At 55.4% G+C, this 16,608-nt stretch overlaps 9 protein-coding genes across 9 annotated transcripts; 4 read left to right on the top strand and 5 right to left on the bottom strand.

Moving 5' to 3' along the window:
* Nucleotides 1–11: 11 nt before the first annotated feature.
* B0T15DRAFT_504416 (phosphoribosyltransferase-like protein) lies at nucleotides 12–1,366 on the bottom strand. The gene is made up of 3 exons (XM_062867497.1): nucleotides 1,065–1,366; nucleotides 571–996; nucleotides 12–490 (listed from the first exon to the last, which is right to left on the bottom strand). The coding sequence occupies exons 1-3, from the start codon at nucleotides 1,095–1,097 to the stop codon at nucleotides 317–319; spliced, it is 633 nt and encodes a 210-aa protein (XP_062718936.1). The 5' UTR covers nucleotides 1,098–1,366; the 3' UTR covers nucleotides 12–316.
* Nucleotides 1,367–2,005: 639 nt separating this feature from the next.
* Nucleotides 2,006–4,779, bottom strand: B0T15DRAFT_576566 (uncharacterized protein). The gene is made up of 6 exons (XM_062871036.1): nucleotides 4,626–4,779; nucleotides 4,238–4,510; nucleotides 3,678–3,968; nucleotides 3,402–3,513; nucleotides 2,963–3,295; nucleotides 2,006–2,896 (listed from the first exon to the last, which is right to left on the bottom strand). Exons 2-6 carry the CDS (start codon nucleotides 4,388–4,390, stop codon nucleotides 2,310–2,312), a joined length of 1,476 nt encoding a protein of 491 aa, XP_062718935.1. The 5' UTR covers nucleotides 4,391–4,510; nucleotides 4,626–4,779; the 3' UTR covers nucleotides 2,006–2,309.
* Nucleotides 4,780–5,039: 260 nt separating this feature from the next.
* Nucleotides 5,040–6,245, top strand: B0T15DRAFT_513361 (uncharacterized protein; the record flags this gene model as incomplete). Its single annotated transcript, XM_062868033.1, has 2 exons — nucleotides 5,040–5,648; nucleotides 5,679–6,245. 2 exons carry the CDS (start codon nucleotides 5,040–5,042, stop codon nucleotides 6,243–6,245), a joined length of 1,176 nt encoding a protein of 391 aa, XP_062718934.1.
* A 257-nt stretch (nucleotides 6,246–6,502) lies between these two features.
* On the bottom strand, nucleotides 6,503–7,010 carry B0T15DRAFT_513360 (uncharacterized protein; the record flags this gene model as incomplete). Its single annotated transcript, XM_062868032.1, has 2 exons — nucleotides 6,503–6,541; nucleotides 6,624–7,010. The coding sequence occupies 2 exons, from the start codon at nucleotides 7,008–7,010 to the stop codon at nucleotides 6,503–6,505; spliced, it is 426 nt and encodes a 141-aa protein (XP_062718933.1).
* Nucleotides 7,011–8,379: 1,369 nt separating this feature from the next.
* Nucleotides 8,380–9,779, top strand: B0T15DRAFT_539360 (uncharacterized protein). The gene is made up of 3 exons (XM_062869725.1): nucleotides 8,380–8,927; nucleotides 9,014–9,515; nucleotides 9,633–9,779. The coding sequence occupies exons 1-2, from the start codon at nucleotides 8,476–8,478 to the stop codon at nucleotides 9,384–9,386; spliced, it is 825 nt and encodes a 274-aa protein (XP_062718932.1). The 5' UTR covers nucleotides 8,380–8,475; the 3' UTR covers nucleotides 9,387–9,515; nucleotides 9,633–9,779.
* A 102-nt stretch (nucleotides 9,780–9,881) lies between these two features.
* On the top strand, nucleotides 9,882–11,241 carry B0T15DRAFT_420113 (uncharacterized protein). Its single transcript, XM_062865535.1, has one exon. The coding sequence runs from the start codon at nucleotides 10,046–10,048 to the stop codon at nucleotides 11,156–11,158; it is 1,113 nt and encodes a 370-aa protein (XP_062718931.1). The 5' UTR covers nucleotides 9,882–10,045; the 3' UTR covers nucleotides 11,159–11,241.
* B0T15DRAFT_438426 (2',3'-cyclic-nucleotide 3'-phosphodiesterase) lies at nucleotides 11,242–12,224 on the bottom strand (the record flags this gene model as incomplete). Its single annotated transcript, XM_062865869.1, has 3 exons — nucleotides 11,242–11,468; nucleotides 11,560–11,607; nucleotides 11,734–12,224. 3 exons carry the CDS (start codon nucleotides 12,222–12,224, stop codon nucleotides 11,279–11,281), a joined length of 729 nt encoding a protein of 242 aa, XP_062718930.1. The 3' UTR covers nucleotides 11,242–11,278.
* A 712-nt stretch (nucleotides 12,225–12,936) lies between these two features.
* On the bottom strand, nucleotides 12,937–14,115 carry B0T15DRAFT_486647 (uncharacterized protein; the record flags this gene model as incomplete). The annotated part of the gene is made up of 1 exon (XM_062866377.1): nucleotides 12,937–14,115. One exon carries the CDS (start codon nucleotides 14,113–14,115, stop codon nucleotides 12,937–12,939), a length of 1,179 nt encoding a protein of 392 aa, XP_062718929.1.
* A 159-nt stretch (nucleotides 14,116–14,274) lies between these two features.
* On the top strand, nucleotides 14,275–16,551 carry B0T15DRAFT_576562 (uncharacterized protein). The gene is made up of 3 exons (XM_062871035.1): nucleotides 14,275–14,624; nucleotides 14,916–15,010; nucleotides 15,362–16,551. Exons 1-3 carry the CDS (start codon nucleotides 14,598–14,600, stop codon nucleotides 16,278–16,280), a joined length of 1,041 nt encoding a protein of 346 aa, XP_062718928.1. The 5' UTR covers nucleotides 14,275–14,597; the 3' UTR covers nucleotides 16,281–16,551.
* The last annotated feature ends 57 nt before the right edge of the window (nucleotides 16,552–16,608 follow it).

Raw genomic sequence — 16,608 nt, 5'->3', positions numbered from 1 at the left:
CCCCCCCCCCCCCCAGCTGCCCCTGATTCCGAAACCGCCCCGTTCTATAACTGCAATTACAGTCATCAACATGATGCGCGCCTCCCAGAGAACTCCAAGGCCAATGCTCACGTTGCCGCCCCCGATCGATCGCCAGTGGCTCAACTGAACGCTCAGTGAGGATACAACGCCCACCCATATTGACGGGCTTCTCCCGTCGAGAATGTGGTTGTAGCTGGCGTCGCCAATCCCTCTTCTATACCTTCCGGATGCAGAAGATGCACGCCAGGTCGGCTGATTTGCTTTTTGCTCGCCTCGATTTTACGCATGCCGGCCATCACACGCCATTCTGGGCCTTGGCCTTGGCTTCGGCAGCCAGCCTGTCGTGCTCATCGATATCCATGGCCTCCCATGGGTAGCAAATCCACTCGTCGCCGACTGTCCGGGCAGCAAGATACCGGCCGTTGACGATGTCGTCAGGCAGGACGCCCTTCTTCTTCTTGTCCTTGTTCTGTTCGCCCGGCTCATATGTTAGCAAAACAGTTCCGTTTAGGAGAGTCAAGTAAGGTAACGGGACTGCGGAGTACGCACATGCAACACAAAGATGGCGAACTCGGTCTTCAGATCGCTTCCCATCCGCGCGCGCGCCTCCTCAACGTCCTTCTGCAGCTCTTTGACGGCATACTCGAGCGTTGTGCGAGTGTCGTCCACCTCGTCGACGATCAGCACGCGCTTGCCCACCAGGTTCTTCATCTCGCCCAGCGCCGTCATGTCCAGCCACTGCGTGCGCGTGACCTTGGTACCTGCCGCCTCGACCTGCGCATCGGACGAGTTGGGAAGCTGCTCGTACAGCGACAGGCCGATTGCTTGAATCGGAATGTTGGGGCTGCCGGGTTGCCGGAGGAAAGAACGGAGGATCCGGGCAGGGACGTAGCCGCCGCCGCCGATGGCGATCATCAGCGATGGCTGAAACTCGGCCAGAATCTTGGGAGCCGCCTCCTGGCACAACTTGTGCACCTTTGTTCCCCAGTATTAGCTGACCATTCTTCTCTGAGAAGCAATCCAGCTCGGGCTTGATCACTCACATCGTTGTACGTAACGTAGAGCTTCTCGACCATTTTGGCGATTGGCGCGCTGATCTAGGTTTCACAAACGGCAGAAGCTTTTTAGGATGGCGGGGTTGCCTTCGAGGGTCTACCAAGCGACGCGGAAGTGGCAAAGTCGATCGGTAAACGGGTAAAGAAACCGCACTCTATGGGGGGCAGAAATGGAGCATATATAAAACCAACACGGTCGAAGGGGTATCAATAAAAACATGTGCTGAGAAAGAGAAAAAGTTTCCCTCCTCCACACCCCACCATGGATGGTAAGGGCCGGGCAACCCCGCGGTCACCGTAGCGCTTTGCCTGGTGCCCACCACGCATGCGCCGGGCACAATGCGCCACTACCTGGTACCTAACCTAACCCTTGGCGGAAGGTGATCATGTTGAATATTGGAACTGCTCCACTGGACAGGACCCGATTTAAGCTTACTCCAACCGAGACTTCAGCTAATTTGACAGAGCTATCGCACTACTGTGTCACAGTACTCACGCCAGTCACGTAGCCGGCTTCTTGCAGCGTTTGGTCTCTTTCGTCGACGTATATATGGGCGTTCTTACACCCTTAGCACTCCCTGCCGTCTGCTCTTCCTCATTTCCCGGAAACATTTTCAAGCTCTGGTTGTAAGATGTGGCGGCGAACCTGCTTCGCCTAATATGTAAATATAGGTGTTTTACTCCGTATTGTGCTAGTACAGTACATACACATTGTACATACCGTTACCTTACCTACTAGTACAGTACTAAAGTACTCAGCTCATTGCAGCGCACTGTGTGTCTAGACATCCGTCTGCTGCCCGGGGACGTCCGATACCCCACGGCGAGAAGATCCAGTTTTGAGTTCCATGTGATGATGATGTGAATGACAGTTACTCAGTCTCTGATTCTCTCCGCCCTCATTCCGCCTCCACGATATAGAGTAGCGCCAGAGATGCTACGCACCCAGCTACCTTGGTGATGGGAATGGAAGCGGAAACTGGATTTGCTGTTTCATAATCAGTGCATCCAAACGCGAATGAAGACGAGGAAATATACGACAGACTCGTAAACACCCTAGGTATGCTTCGACAGATATGAGCCATAATAAGCAACCGGCAAATATGCGGACAACAGCGCAGTACAGTCACTCGTCCAGTCTTTCTTCTACGGGTACGGGACTGAATAGCGAAGCAGTGCTTCGTGACACAAAGCGTCCTAGGGTTGACTAATTACCTGAGGTAGGTAATTACCTCAAGCGAAAAAAGATATCATCTTCTCCATGTACCTCTCATCGGCGTCGTCGGGACCCTCACCTTCCTTCATGCCTTCCATCCTCGCTAACAGGTTCCGGCCACCGTCCTTCCCACGTCTGAGGTACCTCAGCTTCGTCTTCCCATCCGTAGCCGCTCCAAGGATTGTCTGTGCTGGATCCTCAACTGCCATGCTGCCAGCGGCGAGCGGCGCGAACCGTTCGAGAACCTTCGCTGTGTAGGCACCGTACCGTTCTTGAACGGCCACACTGTTGTTGTCGGCAGCGGAATTACCACCAGCATTGCTTCTGGCCCGGGCGGAGTTGCTACTAGCAAGAAAGTTTGTTGACCGGACACCACCGTGTACGACGACCAGTTTGACGGTTACAGGCGGGCTGATAGCTCCAAGTTCGTACGAGACGGACTCAGCGAACAGGTTTAGGGCTGCCTTGCTTGCCATGTATGCGCTTGACAGCGGCAACCCGAAATGAGCACCTCCCGAGCTCACGTAGATGACAACGGGAGGGGAGTCGCGGCTCCCCGTGGCCAGGAAATGAGGAAGAAAGGTCTTCGTCAGGCCAATAGGGCCTATGCAGTTTGCCATTAATTAGCGGCTGTCCCACCGGAGGCGCCGGTCCTTGCTCAAAGACGTACCGACAACATTGACCTCGAACTGCCGGCGATAGTCTTCCATGTGCAAAGCTTCCATGGGACCGAAATCCCCATACCCTGCATTGTTCACAAGGATATCGACCTTGCCGAACCTCGCTACGGCCGCATCAAGTGCCGGTTGAAAGGTCTCCGGGTTCAGAAGATCGAGAGCGACCACCAAGAGCGGAGTCTCGTTGTTCCTCAGGAGCTCCTGAAGGTCGGCCGCGGCAGACGGTGCTCTCGCCGTCGCAACGACATCGAAGCCCTTGGAAAGAAAGAGCTTGGTTGTTGCGAGGCCAATGCCTGAGTTGGCACCGGTGACGAAGATTGTGCCGGCTATGTTAACTTCAAGGGTGTTCAACGGCTCTAAAGTTTAAATCCGATGATGAGTGTTTTGGTAGGGTCTACTGATCTGCTACATTCCGGTGCGATGCTATCTCACGCCTCGAAGTGGTAGTCCGTTGTTGGTGGCGAGGAGTCGAGGACGGAGAGCTCACCAGGCAGTCGAGGTGGTGGAGGTCGCTTAGGGGAGAGCAGGACGAGTCGCTGGTGGTCTGCTAGGGGGGTGTGCAATGGCTCCGTTTTTTTGGATGGCTAAACCAGGAGCGTAAGGCATGTATGTACGATGTCGCTGCTGCCACCCAGCGGTCCAACAGCGGATGACCTGACCCGCAGTAATCTCAACCAGTTCACCATCCGTATATCGGATTGGACTTACGCTGCTGTCGCCCCCAAGGCTTCGAAAGGCTTGGTAACCATGGCAAAGGACAAGACGATGAGAAATACGAAAAATAAAGACAGTGATGATAACCAGCTTCACCCGGAGGTTATCAATTGCCTGGAGGACCCAGATGGGCGTGATAAGCATCGTCACGCCTATGGCTGTGATTATCGCCGACAGGAATCGGTTCATCCGTGCGTCAGAGTAGTAGGCCAGCTCTCCAGCGTCGTAGCTGGGGATGTCGCCTCCCTGTGCCTCCAGAGCGCCAGCGTTCGTAGTCGAAGAGAACTGTCGAGATATTGCCGCAGAGGAGTCTTTTCCTCCTTGGGAGCCACGCAGACAAGATCTCGATCGTGGTTCAGGTACTTTTGCTTGTTGGGTGCTATTGCCTGGTAGCCGTGGTTGAAGTGCCAGTTCCTGATGCTCTTGACGTCTCGGCGTGGCGCCACAGAAAGCCGCCTCAGGCTGGATAGTTGGAGAATGAAGTCATCTTCACAACGGTCAGCAAAAGAATCCCGTCAATCCTAATTAGCGTCCAACCGACTATAATTCCTTACCTTCTTCGCTATGGCTTTGACGAGCAGTGAACGGTCCTCCTGTACATCTCCTCTGAAGGTTCCGTTGTGCGAATCCTCTGCATTTCTACCGCTGTATTTCCTATCCATCACCTCGAGCTCCTCTTCGAGCTCGGAGATCTCGTCCTGCAGCATAAGAGCCACCCGGGCGTTCAAGGTATCAAACCGTCGAAGAGTGAAGAAGTCATTATCCGACGCGATGAAGTCTGCGTATCCCTTATAGCCAATGTATTTCCATGGCTTCCGATGGATCTCCTGCTCAGTTGGCTCTGTGTCAACTGCGCTGCCTCCGGGTCTGCTGCCACCCTCCACGGTTATGGACGATTGAGACCGATGGGAGGACTGCGTTGAGGGCATGGCGGGCACTGACCTGGTGCTGTGACACTGACGTGAAAGCAATGTGTCTTTAGGGGGAAATCAACTCAAGAGTTCTCAATCTGGGAGGCCTCCAAGCGGAAGACCGCGCCCGCGTCACACAGTGACACAGTAACACAGCAGATTTCCCCTCTCCGGGTGGTGTTGACTGCCCGCAACGTCTCAGGATGTGATTCGCGGCAGCTCAGCCCCCGACAGACTGCCTTGAGCACTGCCACGGCCAAAGACGCCCGATGAACTTGAAAATTCAGCCCAACCTAAACTTTCATCAACTCTCGATTGTCCGTCATTTGAGCCCAGAGGCGACTCCTCCTCGTCTCAATCCAGCTGATTAGAGCCAGAAGCGGCTCCTACAATTTGCCATCACCACTTGTCGAATCCCCTCTGAAGCAGCCAGTCCGAATTCATCATGCAGCCGGGTAATTCTCCGACTTCCGTTGCGAGCGAAACCGCCGCTGTCCAGGGGCAGCCGCTCAAGCAGTGCTACAAAGCCGTGGACCGGCCCGACAATAATGGAAAAGAGCGTGAAACGTCTCCGATCCGGATCAGTGAGACTCCGATCCAGTTGCCGGACCCTGAATACCGCCATGTCCCCGCGTCCGTCAGCCGCAAGAGAAGCAACACCGTGAGGGCAGAGCCTTCGCCGAGCCGTACGCAGCAGACGTCCTGGACGCCGCAGAACCGCCGGCCGAACAAGCGCAAGAAAGGCTCGAACCCGCTCGGGAACGACAGTGGCAGCGATTCCGACTCCGACGCCGGCTCAAACCGGAAGCTTAACCGCGATGAAGACGGCGTCAGCGGCGCCCGCCGCCGACCCGCCGAGCCCAGTGATACCTCCGAGCCACTTCTGCCGAGCCGCGTGGCCATCGAACGAGAGAAGAGCGAGCGCATGGAGCTTTTCCGGACGCTGAGAAAAGTGACCGACGAATGGGATCGCACCCGGCGTCATCGCGAAAGCAATGATCTGGAATCCAAGTTGAGATCGCACTACAGCACGTTCCGCCGTTGCTGTGCCTATGTGACGATCCCTGGAATAGATGAGCAGTAGGTTCTTCAAGAGTTCAAAAACGATCTGGAAGACTTGAAATGGATGGACCGCTGGACTTTGGTGATTGAAGAGCAGGAAACCAATCGCAAGTGCTTTTTCGATGAGGTCCTGGACGGCTACATTGAGAAAAAGCTCTCGGAAGAGGGTCAGAGCGGCAACGAGGCCGGTGAGAGGCTCCGGAGCACGATGCATGTCCAGCAGGAATTTTGTCAGGGCATTATTGTGCCATGGGTTGCCTCTTTGGTGCTGTTAAAAGGACCCACCGCTGTGACCGTCAGAGACTATATCTCTGAGGAGGAGTTGAGGGTGCTGAGATGGACATGGTTCAGCGACCCATCCATGCCCTGGGGATCGTACTGGCGGTACGTAGTGTACCCCAGACGCGAAGATTCAGAGGGTTTACAACGCACGCTTTTTAAGGTGAGCATGGACGAAGAGCTTCTGGGGATGTGCACGCCGAGTGGCAAGTTTCTTGATCTGGACAAGATGCGCGATCTCCAAAGTGCCATACCTCCGTGGTTTCCAAGGGGTCACACAAGTTGTATGGAGGCTTTCTTAAAGAACTAGAGACGCTAAGGGACTTTGGTTCCTTATGTATGTAGAGAGCCCGTTTCCTTATCGTAGCCTTCTGCCCCGGTTCCTGCTGTACCGGTAATTCTAGCACCTGCCTAGCTTGTGTTTCTGCCCCATGATTTGAGCACTTGCATCTATAAAGAAGTGAGAACATTTGACCTCGGCGGCCTCATGAAGGTCGACGTGATCAAGGTAGGCACGACGTTTGCTTGATTGTTTTAGCCCTACTTTCTTCTCATGGCCGGAAAATGTCACGTCCCAGATAAGTTCTCGCAGTTCCAGGTCATCATCTATCGAACGTAGGAGGTCACACAGGTTGTATTGCTTGCTTGAGGAGTCTGAGACTCTGGGGCACCTTGGTCCTTTATGTACATAGAGAGCCTGCTTCCCAGTCTTCTGCCCCTGTTCCTGCTGTACCGGTACTTCCAGTACCCTGCCTAGCTTATGGTCTCTGCCCCTGATTTCAGCATCATCCAGCATCACCACCATGACCCTAGCATCCTCGAGCCGCATGACACCCTCATTGTGCTTGATGAAACTGTCAGGTTCGCGGATGCCAACATAGACAACCCTTGTGGCACCGTTCAGGCCCGATAATGCCGATATGCGCTCGACCCACGTCCTGTTCCCGCCCAACCTCTCGTTGCACGGCTCCGTAGCCGTGTAAAGCACAGTGTTAGGCGGCAGCACCTTAGCAATATCAAAATCGTGAACGTCGTATCTGTCGGCAAGACTTGATGAAGCAACAGTGTTCGGCATGGCTCGAGCCAAGGTCACCGGGTCTGTTCCGCGGCAGCTATTCAGAATACCTACCCAGTTGCCAGGATCTCGTTTTCATCAGTATCGACGAGTACCGCTCCCACGCAGGCGGCAGAACTTAGATGGCGATGGCGGTGAGAGCCGTGCCTGTTCGACGGCAAATTCCATGCATGCCTTATGGTCGCCTGCGGGGATGGATGGCCAGGGTTCCATTTTCGCGTCGGGCTGAGATGACTAGAGGTCGAGGACGAAAGGTCTAGGCTGCTCGGAGCAACGCCTACAAACGCAAGAATGGAATACTACCTCACGGCAATGGAGCAATTGGACTGGGCTTGGTTGTCAGGGCACTTGGAATATTTCTAGGTAGGTAAGAACCGTAAGATTGTCTCAACTAGTACGGAAAATGGCACCGGAATTGGTTTAATCACGAACACATTCTTCGAAGGACTACCACAAGAGACGCTACTTGTAGGAAGCTTGGTACCCTTTGAACGAGCATGGGGAAGTCTTGGTACATAACAGTGCGTACCATAATATCAGTAGTACAAGGGCGATAGTTAAGGTGAGGAGAAAGACCTCAGCATAAAGGTTATCCACACAATGTAGGACGGAAAGTCCGTAAAAGCATCAGCAACACAGGGTTCATAGTCAGTGACATGAAGTAAATAGACATGCTTAGCTGTTATATAATGTTACCAAGCATGGGGACAGTTCTTAGCTCCGTTTAGCTGGTCTCTTCGTTCCATAGGATGAGCTATCTGATCAAACTCAAAATCCACTTGCCCGATTACGGTATGAGTACGATAGCAATCATTTGGAACTTTAAGTTCAGAACATATGGAGACCATTACTACCAGGGTATCTATCAATGATGTGTCCGGGAAAGACATCCCGTATAGCAGCGAAGAGGCTCTCTATGTTCACACTCCCCAAAGAAAATATCATGGGTGCTCTCGGTGGCAGATGCCTCCCCGATTAGGATGGCACCTCAGCTTGTCCCTTTCTCCTTCCAGATTGCCGCTACATAGGTACCCAGCGTATGGACGTTATAACCTTACTGGCTAGCACGGGGTAGGCTGATCGAATGCACTGGAACTCAGCCCAAAGCCTCGCTCGCCTCGCAAGTTCATTACCAGGTAGGGAGGCCACCCAAAGCGCCACATAGGCCGCCCAATGCCGCATGCTGCTATTGTACGGGGAGTCGGAGGCGCCCATTCGCCGTCCGAACTTGCTAAGGTACCCGTGACGTATGTAGGGTCTAAGGGCTTGCGACGACAGACGCACAAGACGCTGGCTTGTGCTTTTGCAGATTTGCTCAATCATCAGTACGTCAACACGCGGGATAATAAAGAGTCATAGGTGTCCACGTTAGAACTTCAGTCGCGATCATTCTTCCTCCGATCCACATCTCTCTATCTCTGCACAGAACCTCAACCAACATCAATAACCAACGAAAGCCTACAACATGGCCGTTATCGTACGCATATCGATGGCAATTTTGGATAGAATCATCCGCCACAACCATTTTTCGGTTAGAAAATGGTTCTCGCTGATTGCCTTAGCCTCCGCAGGGACCGCAGCATCCGCTCATGCCCAGCGGTACCCTGGCCACCACCCGGGGAACGTTGAAAATGGCGGGAACAGCTACAACGGCAATCCCAAGTACGGAAACTACGCAGCGTATGGCGAATTTGACCCCGAACGCGCGATGAAGGTGCGGAGAATCCACGGGATCTTGGCGGCCGTCGCCATGATCGTTCTCTTCCCGAGCGGATCCATCCTTATGCGCGTCATTCCCGGCCCGCTTGCTATCTGGGTGCATGGGATGACGCAGCTTGTGGCGTTCGTCCTGTTCACTGCGGCAGCTGCGATGGGATTGGGGCTCGTGCAAGAGGTCGACAGAGTTGGCATCAGTCTGGTGAGCACCCTGGTTTAACAGTTTAACTGTACACGGTCCCGCGAACAGCGAGACACGGGAAAATGCTAACCGGATGGCGAATATAGTGGGTTCGAGAGAACACAAACTACCACCTATATATCGGCCTGGTCGTTTTCATCTGTCTGATGATCCAACCCGCTCTTGGTGTCATCCATCACGAGAGATTCAAGCAGCTGCGGCGTCGGCAGGTATGGTCGTATTTGCACCTCTTCAACGGCCGGATCTTCATCACCCTGGGCATCATCAACGGCGCCCTAGGGCTATGGATTGCTCGCGAATCGATCATATGGAAGGTCGTCTACCTCTTAGTGGCCGCCGCGATTTGGTCTCTGTGGTTGGCTGTTGCGATGTGGGGCGAGTGGCGTCGCTGGAGGGAGCGGCGTTTTCCCGCAGGATTCCGTCCGGATCGTAGGAGGGCAACGGGAACTACCTGGTAAGTATTTGGACGTAGCATTTTTGATTTTTGCCAAGTTGGAGGCCTTGATGTGTCTGGTCAAAACGGCAGACCTAGTGTTCTTTCTTTTCGCGTGGTAGTCCCGAGTTGGGAATGTCATACAGACTGGGTGCTAATAAGTGGCAGGGGGCTTCAGCTGGATGATTTGTTTCAAGATCCAGATTGTGAGGAATAGGGACAATCAATATATAGTACTCCTTTATAATATTGCAATATCTCAGTCACTTACCTACGGTAGCTTGAGTGTACCATACTACTCGCTGGGCCTCCTATGCGGGGACTGGGCTTGGCCGTTTTAGGAGGCCCAGTGAGTAGTGCTTATTAGGTTCGTGGGATCGTGATCGATTTGTTGCCCGCAGACTCTGCACTGCAGTAACTCGAAGTTGTTAGTTGGAAGCGTAACGTAACAGTGAGAGTCTTACAGTGCCGGGTGGAGCCTCGGCAAAAACCCAATTTTCTTGCCGATCCTTGAAGTATTCAGCCACTCGGTTTCATTCCCCAAACCAAACCCCGGGATTGGTTGCTGCTGCTTGCAACCCAAGGGCTTCTCCGCGGCTCCGCCAGGCCGCAACCTTCCGGGCGTGCCTGCATGGGGTTTCCAACGAGGGAGCGGTGCGCATATCCCTCGCTGGCGGCAGCGCCATGACTGCCAATGAGAATGAATCCTCAGACGCCCCGCGCGGTCCGCCAACAACCGTGGCCGATGTCCTAACTCTCGTCATCACGACGTCGCCGACGCCCTCGGCACCGGCGACAGAGCTGCTCTCCCATATCATCGCCTCCTTCCGAGAGCATTGCCCCAAGTTGACCGAGTGCAGCGTCATCTTGGTCCTCGACACGTACGATCACATCAGCACCACCGCGCGACTCAAGAAGGGGCATGTGACAGCCGAGGGCGCCAGCACGTACGCCGAGTACAAGGAGAACGCGAAGCGTCTTATTCTCCAAGAATACGCCCCGTCTTGCAGCCACCACACCGGACGCGACCTGGTAGTGGACTACGGCGAGGCCGAATTCGGGTCCACCGCCTACGCGCAGCAGACGAACGCGGTGCCGCTCACCATTACCAGGACCCACGATGGCCGCATAGTCTTCATCGAGCCCTCGCAGCGGCTGGGCTTCGGCCTGGCCGTGCGCTCCGCACTGAGACTAACAAGAACGCCGTACGTCTGGATCCAGCAGCACGACTGGACGCTCGTCTCGGAGGTCCCTCTCTGTCCGCTCCTGGAGATCATGCAGAAACAGTCGAAGACCGCCGGCAGCGCCAATGCCGATGACTCGGACACTGTCCAAGTCCCCATCAAATACGTCTGCTTCCCTTCTGTTCGGATGGTCGAGTACGCCAGGTCCGACCACGTCATGCTGTTTCCCGCCCTGCGCGCTGTGACCTACCTGCACAAGCAGAACTTCACCATTAGGTCCGGGGACGGAAGTATCACCAAGATCCCACTCACGCCGCTCTTCTTCTGGCACGACAAGCCGCATCTGGCAGAGACGGAGCACTACCTCGCAAAAGTATTTCCAAACCGCGCGGCAGTGCCCCGCGGCGCCTTCATCGAGGACACCATCGGCCACCGCGCCAGGGCAGAGATGAAGGACGGCCAATGGAAGAAGTGGGCTTGCTGGCTGTACTACCCTGATGAAGGGAAGCGGCTGTGTATGAGGCACCTCAAGGGGCGGACCTGGCGGGGGGCGGAAGGGGAGCTGGCGCAGAAGCTGGAGTACATGCGACTCAACCAGGCAGTCCCAAATTAATCAACGGGCCGCGATGGGAATCCGCGCCTCCTGTATTAAGGTATTTGGTTGAACTCACCATCTCATAATATCCATAGAAGACACCTTAATAGGGGTTATGATATTTCTCGTCAACGCTGTCTAAAGCTCTCTGGTGGCAATCGGCTTCCATTCAGCGATGGACTTATCCGTTGGCACAAGCCAAACCACGCCGCCGTCCCAGCCGTCCCATCCGCTGCCCTCCGGCTTTTCCTCCGCTAACTGGATCCCGGCCTCTTGCACCGCCCTCGTCACCTTCTTCAGTGCCTCGTCCGTGATCGGCACATCACCACTGTAGCCAGTCAGCTTGCAGCTTCGCCGAAGACAGCATCGCAATGCCAAATGTGTACGCTGTGGGGACGACACTGGAAGGGGGAACCTACTACATCAGACTGAGATGCGGCCCATACTCTTCCCTCCACTTAGTCAACCTAAGCAATCAACGTCAGTTCATGATGCTTTCCCTCTTACCGCGGTCAATGCAGCCTATTTCCGGCCACTCCCTTCGCACATATATGTAGGACTTTTGAAACAGCCGGACACTCCTTTAAACTCACCACTTCTCAGTCTCCTTCCCAAACTTGCCGTCTTTTCCGTCCCCACCAACCTCCTCCCCGATAACGCCCACCGCCCTCGCAACCCCAGCCAGCTCCTTAACGCCTCCATACCCGACCCTGATAAAGCACCTCCTGAAGAAAACATCCTGAGTGACGACCTTCTCAAACCGCACTTTCACTCCTCCTCCTCCTCCTCCTCCTCCTCCTCCTCCTCGTCCGCCCTCCTTCCCCTCGGCGGACGGTGCTGCTGCTGCTGCAGGGAAGAAGAAGGGAATGCTGTCCAGCCAGCCCTGCGGATCATCCCCGTAGCGCGAGGCGGGGATCTCGGAGGTCAGTGTGACGTGGGCGGCGAAGAAATGGGGTGTTACGGCGGGCGAGGAGGCGGCTTCGCGCGGGAATTGGGTCGGGAGCGTTTCGCGAACGAGCGTGGTCAGGACTGGGTGGAGCGGGTGCGAGGGCGGGGGGAGGAGCCAGAGGGAGGAGCCTGGCATTTTTTTTCCTTTTTCTCTATTTCTCGTAAACGAGTAGATAACAAAGGTTGAGTTGATTGTTGCTCCTAATTGGAATATTCAAAGTTGTGGGGGATCAAGGTGAAAGAATACGCTTTGGGTGGTTTGGTTTAAAGAAAACTCTCAAGCCAAAGTGATGTCGGATGGAAACGTGCGGAGTCGGCGGTTGCGGATTGGGCCAAGCTTGCTCTGCTCCATAACCTCACAGGCTCAAGCCAAAAACGCGTGATAATTGCTACTAATAAGATCCGTCAAATCTTACCTGGCAGATGAAAACGAGGAACTAAGAAGAATCTCTGGTCCATTCTGGAATGTCTGCCGCATCATGCACAGTAAGCTTTGTGCTCGAATTCTGCTCGGGATGTACGGAATACTACCTTTCCGTAGTAGTACCACAACCTGCTCGGGAAACATAAGCGCCCTTGCATCGCTGGCTTCAATCATTCTATCTAACCATCACTTTCATATTTTCTCTTTCTCAGCTAATATTTCATTTCTCCTTGTTTTCTTCTTCTTCCTCAACTGAGTCTGACCCATCAAACGGGTTATGGGTGATGAGCCTAGCCGCCCAAGCTTCATCCCCGTTCCTCTCGCCGTGTCCAACCGGTATTATAGCTTCTATCATTTTATGCTCCTCTGCTAACTAGTAGGCTTGTATTCCTTTCTAGCCCATCGGCACGGTTGGCTCTGCTTACTACTCTTCGCTCCAGTTCCCTCCCATCCTCTTCCTGACCTTCCCTACGCCGTCGGATCCCGCCTCGACTGCGGCATCATAGGCCAGGCGGTACACATGCAGATTCTCCGAGAACAAGGGACGCCAATCTGCCCAGCCCGCCACGCGCCTGATCTTGTCGCTGGCGACCCACTGACTCCAACCAAATAGCAAGTCCACACTGCGACCCGTCACCGCCTCCGGAAGCTCATCCGGGGCAACGCCAAACTCAGCTCCGCCGGCAAATCCGTACTCCTCGGCTAGGGCTCTTCCAACCTCCTCCAAGGTCTCATATCGCCGACCCGAGATATTGAATGCCTGTCCCGCGACGGCAGCGCGGTCGTGGCCCTCGGAAGACCCAAAGAGCGCCGTAGTCGCCAGAGCCACGTAGCCCTCGGCGCAGTCGTCGACATGCACCCCGTGGATGACGGTTCCACCGTGGGCCGTGAACTTGAGAACTGGGTCCTTTGCATCACCCACCGCAGCCCGGAAGGCAGCGGCATAGTCCAGCCCGGCGCCGTAGTAACTCCCGCTGTACCCAAACACGGGCGTGGCCCGCACGACAGCAACATCGAAATCCGCCCCGCCGGGCTTCCCCGCTTCTTCCAGCGCGCGCAGGGCAGCCTCGGCCCGCCCCCGGATGAGGGGATGGACGTCTCCGATGGGCGAGTCCTCCGTATGTGGCGCCAATAAGTCCCCGGTCGTCGAACCATGCAGTCCGGTCATGCCGTAGTCCTTGCATCCCGAGGACCACAGGACCAGCGGGCGCACGCCCTCGGCCGCCGACGCGGACGCCAGGGTGCGGACCAGGTGCAGCACGTCGTCCCAATGCCGGGCTGTCGAGGCCGGGTCGTCGGCCGAGCGTGCGGGCTCGGTGCAGGTCACGATGGCGTCCCACGTGCGGCTGTGGCGGGAGAGGATGGCGGCCGGGAGGGTGTCGCGGTCGCCGGAGAGCGAGCCGACGATGGGGATGACCTCGGCCGCTGCGAGGGCCCGCGCGGCCGAGGTGCGCCGCACGAGCCCGTACACGCGGAAGGACTGGGGGTGGCACGGGGCCCGCAGGAAGGCGTTGCAGATGGCCGACCCCAAATAACCGTTGGCTCCGACTACGAGCACCGTTCTAGGCCGGGTGGGGACGCGCGAGGGAGAAGTGGTGGCCATGATCTCTCACCGAGTGGAAGAGTACGATAGGAACGATACTGGTATTGTGACTGTAAGATATGATATCTCAGAGCTGTCTATGAGTATGAATTATCTGACCCGCGCACCGCGTTGTTTCTCGAGTGAAGTTTCCCCCCTTTATACCTATTCTGCACTATTGGCCCACACTTGTCAACAATATAGCGTCCTCCAGAATGCCCAGTGGCATATGGAGGAGAGCGGTTTGATATTTGTCATCGCTACGACCATACGGACCATCCTCCGGGCCGACGTCGGATTAAACCCCGGCTCACCGGGCAAGGCCCCCCTACCTGCTCCACTAGGTCCCGCTGAGCGCCCGGAATATTCCCCCGGTTCTCCAGATCAAGCCGGGCTCGTCGTCGACGCAGCCCGGGGTTTTTCCGGCCTCTGCTACATTACCCTCGTCCCTAAACAACACGAGAGATGTGGAGTGCCGGCAGTGAAAATTAAATCAGTCTACAATGATCATGCCAATAGCGGATGCCGGTGTCCGTTTACACCGAGTAAACGCTCTGCTAGTAGAATTGGAAGAACAGTGAAGTCCTTGTTCCCGTTCCTCAATTACTGGATACGCCGCCTCAATTTCCAGAACAATAGAGCCTGCATCCGACCAAAAACTAGTGGACTGCTATTACATCAGAAAAGTGTGCCAATCGGTTCCCCCGTGCCTCTGGTCAGCTTGTCAAAGTGAACAGCTTAGCCCAAGAGCAGCGAGGTGATTAGAGCATGCGGTCGTCCTTGATATTCGTGATCTAGGCTAGATCGACAACTCAAAACAGTCAGACCCGGGTCGGATGAAGGGGCTTGCTGCGCCGCATCGCGGGTCTTGGCCGGAGGCCCAAGGGCGGACCATCACCCGTCTGAACCTAGGTAGGTAAGCAGGAAAGCGGCCGTTGCACACGGCCTGCGGATCAAGCACGATCAAAACTGTTGCCGGAGAAGTTGATAGTAATAGACAAAGTCATGAGAAGCAAGCATCCTTTAAACATACCGGGAGCAGCACAATGCGCCCTTTTTTCCAATGACCCATTCCATCCGCTCACCGAATTCAATTTTCACAGAGTCACTATCTATTCCTTTTTTTTAAACTCAGACTTTACACTAATTGCCCATAATTGCATTACACGGTAGCACTAATTTCGATAATCTGACAAAACACCCCATCTCACATTCAGACAAACGGTCCCATACTCCAAGGCAGCACCCGACTCACGCGCGCCACCAGACCCATCATCGTCATCGTCATCATCATCATCATCATCATCATGATGAGACCAGCACAGACGACGGCAGCAAGCCGGCCGACCAGCGGCGGCGCAGTGGTGGTGCATGTCGTCACCCACAGCGACGGCGTCGACCGTCCCGTCGCGGAAGACCACCCGGTTCGGCACAACCGGGGCAGGTTTGTCGAGCGCGGCGGGCGGATAGTGTGGCGGAAGGAGCCGCGCTTCCGGGGCAGCGGGACGCTGGACGTGCTGGACGATCCCGTGCGGGACGGGCGGGCGCTGGCGCGGACGGCCGACTGTTTGCCGGGTGATGATCAATGTCATCGTGGCAGTGGTCGTGGTCGTGGTCGTGACTTGCAAGAGGGGTCGTCGGTACTGATGATGAGGAGGATGGGGAAGGCGGTGGGGAGGTGGGGAGGGTTAGGAGGGGCCGAGGAAGAAGAAGAAGGAGGAGAAGAAGAAGAAGAGACTTTGCGTTACGAAGAGGGCGAGAGGGACGGGGGATTTACGCTTGGTGAGCTTGCGAGGCTGAGAGGGGAGAAGCCGGCTTACACGGTGAGAATTGTTAGTACTAAGGGGAAAAGGCGGAGAGATGGGGCGAAGGGGATGGAATCTGCGAGGGGGGGTCAAAATGTCAGAGTTGAGACGGAGGTGCCGAGGCCGGCGGAAGCTGTGGTTGCGGGCGAGTCCACCGTCTGCCCTCAACAAGAGATTGAGGCGCAATCTGAGGTGGGATCTGAGACTGGCTCGGAGAGCAGCCGAGAAGATGGCAACTCTCTGCCTGACTTCTCCTGCGAGGAGGCCGACGGCTGGGTTCCGGTCATGGTGGCTGAAGACGACGAGAGCGACGACTGGATGTCGCTGACCGGTTCTTGGGTTTGGATGGGCGAAGGAGGGGAGGTGAAAGATTGTCTGTGATAGTTATGGAACTCAACATAGAGCATCAATGTTGGTAGGCATGCGAGATGGTGGTAAGATGGTCGGATTTGTCTAGAGGCCGGATGGACGCTTCCCCTGATAAAAGCGTGAAGTCCTGGTTCAGACCGTCAGGGGAAAAAAATCATCGAGATACCAATACACTAGAGGTTCCGTATCTCCCAATTTTAACGGCTACCTCCAATTCCAAGTGGCCAAGCAGTCAAGGGACGTGCTTCTGGTGATCCGGTCCGGGGCAGGCTGTAACTGAAGCTGTGAAAACTTGGGAAGTCGCCCTCCAAAGGAAGTCAACTCTCCCGTGGGTTTCGTG

The sequence above is a fragment of the Chaetomium strumarium genome (genome assembly GCF_033439665.1).
Source record: "Chaetomium strumarium strain CBS 333.67 chromosome Unknown B0T15scaffold_6, whole genome shotgun sequence".
Taxonomy (NCBI): domain Eukaryota; kingdom Fungi; phylum Ascomycota; class Sordariomycetes; order Sordariales; family Chaetomiaceae; genus Chaetomium; species Chaetomium strumarium.
Note: the sequence above shows the minus strand (reverse complement) of the source record. Positions and strands in the feature narration are given on the sequence as shown.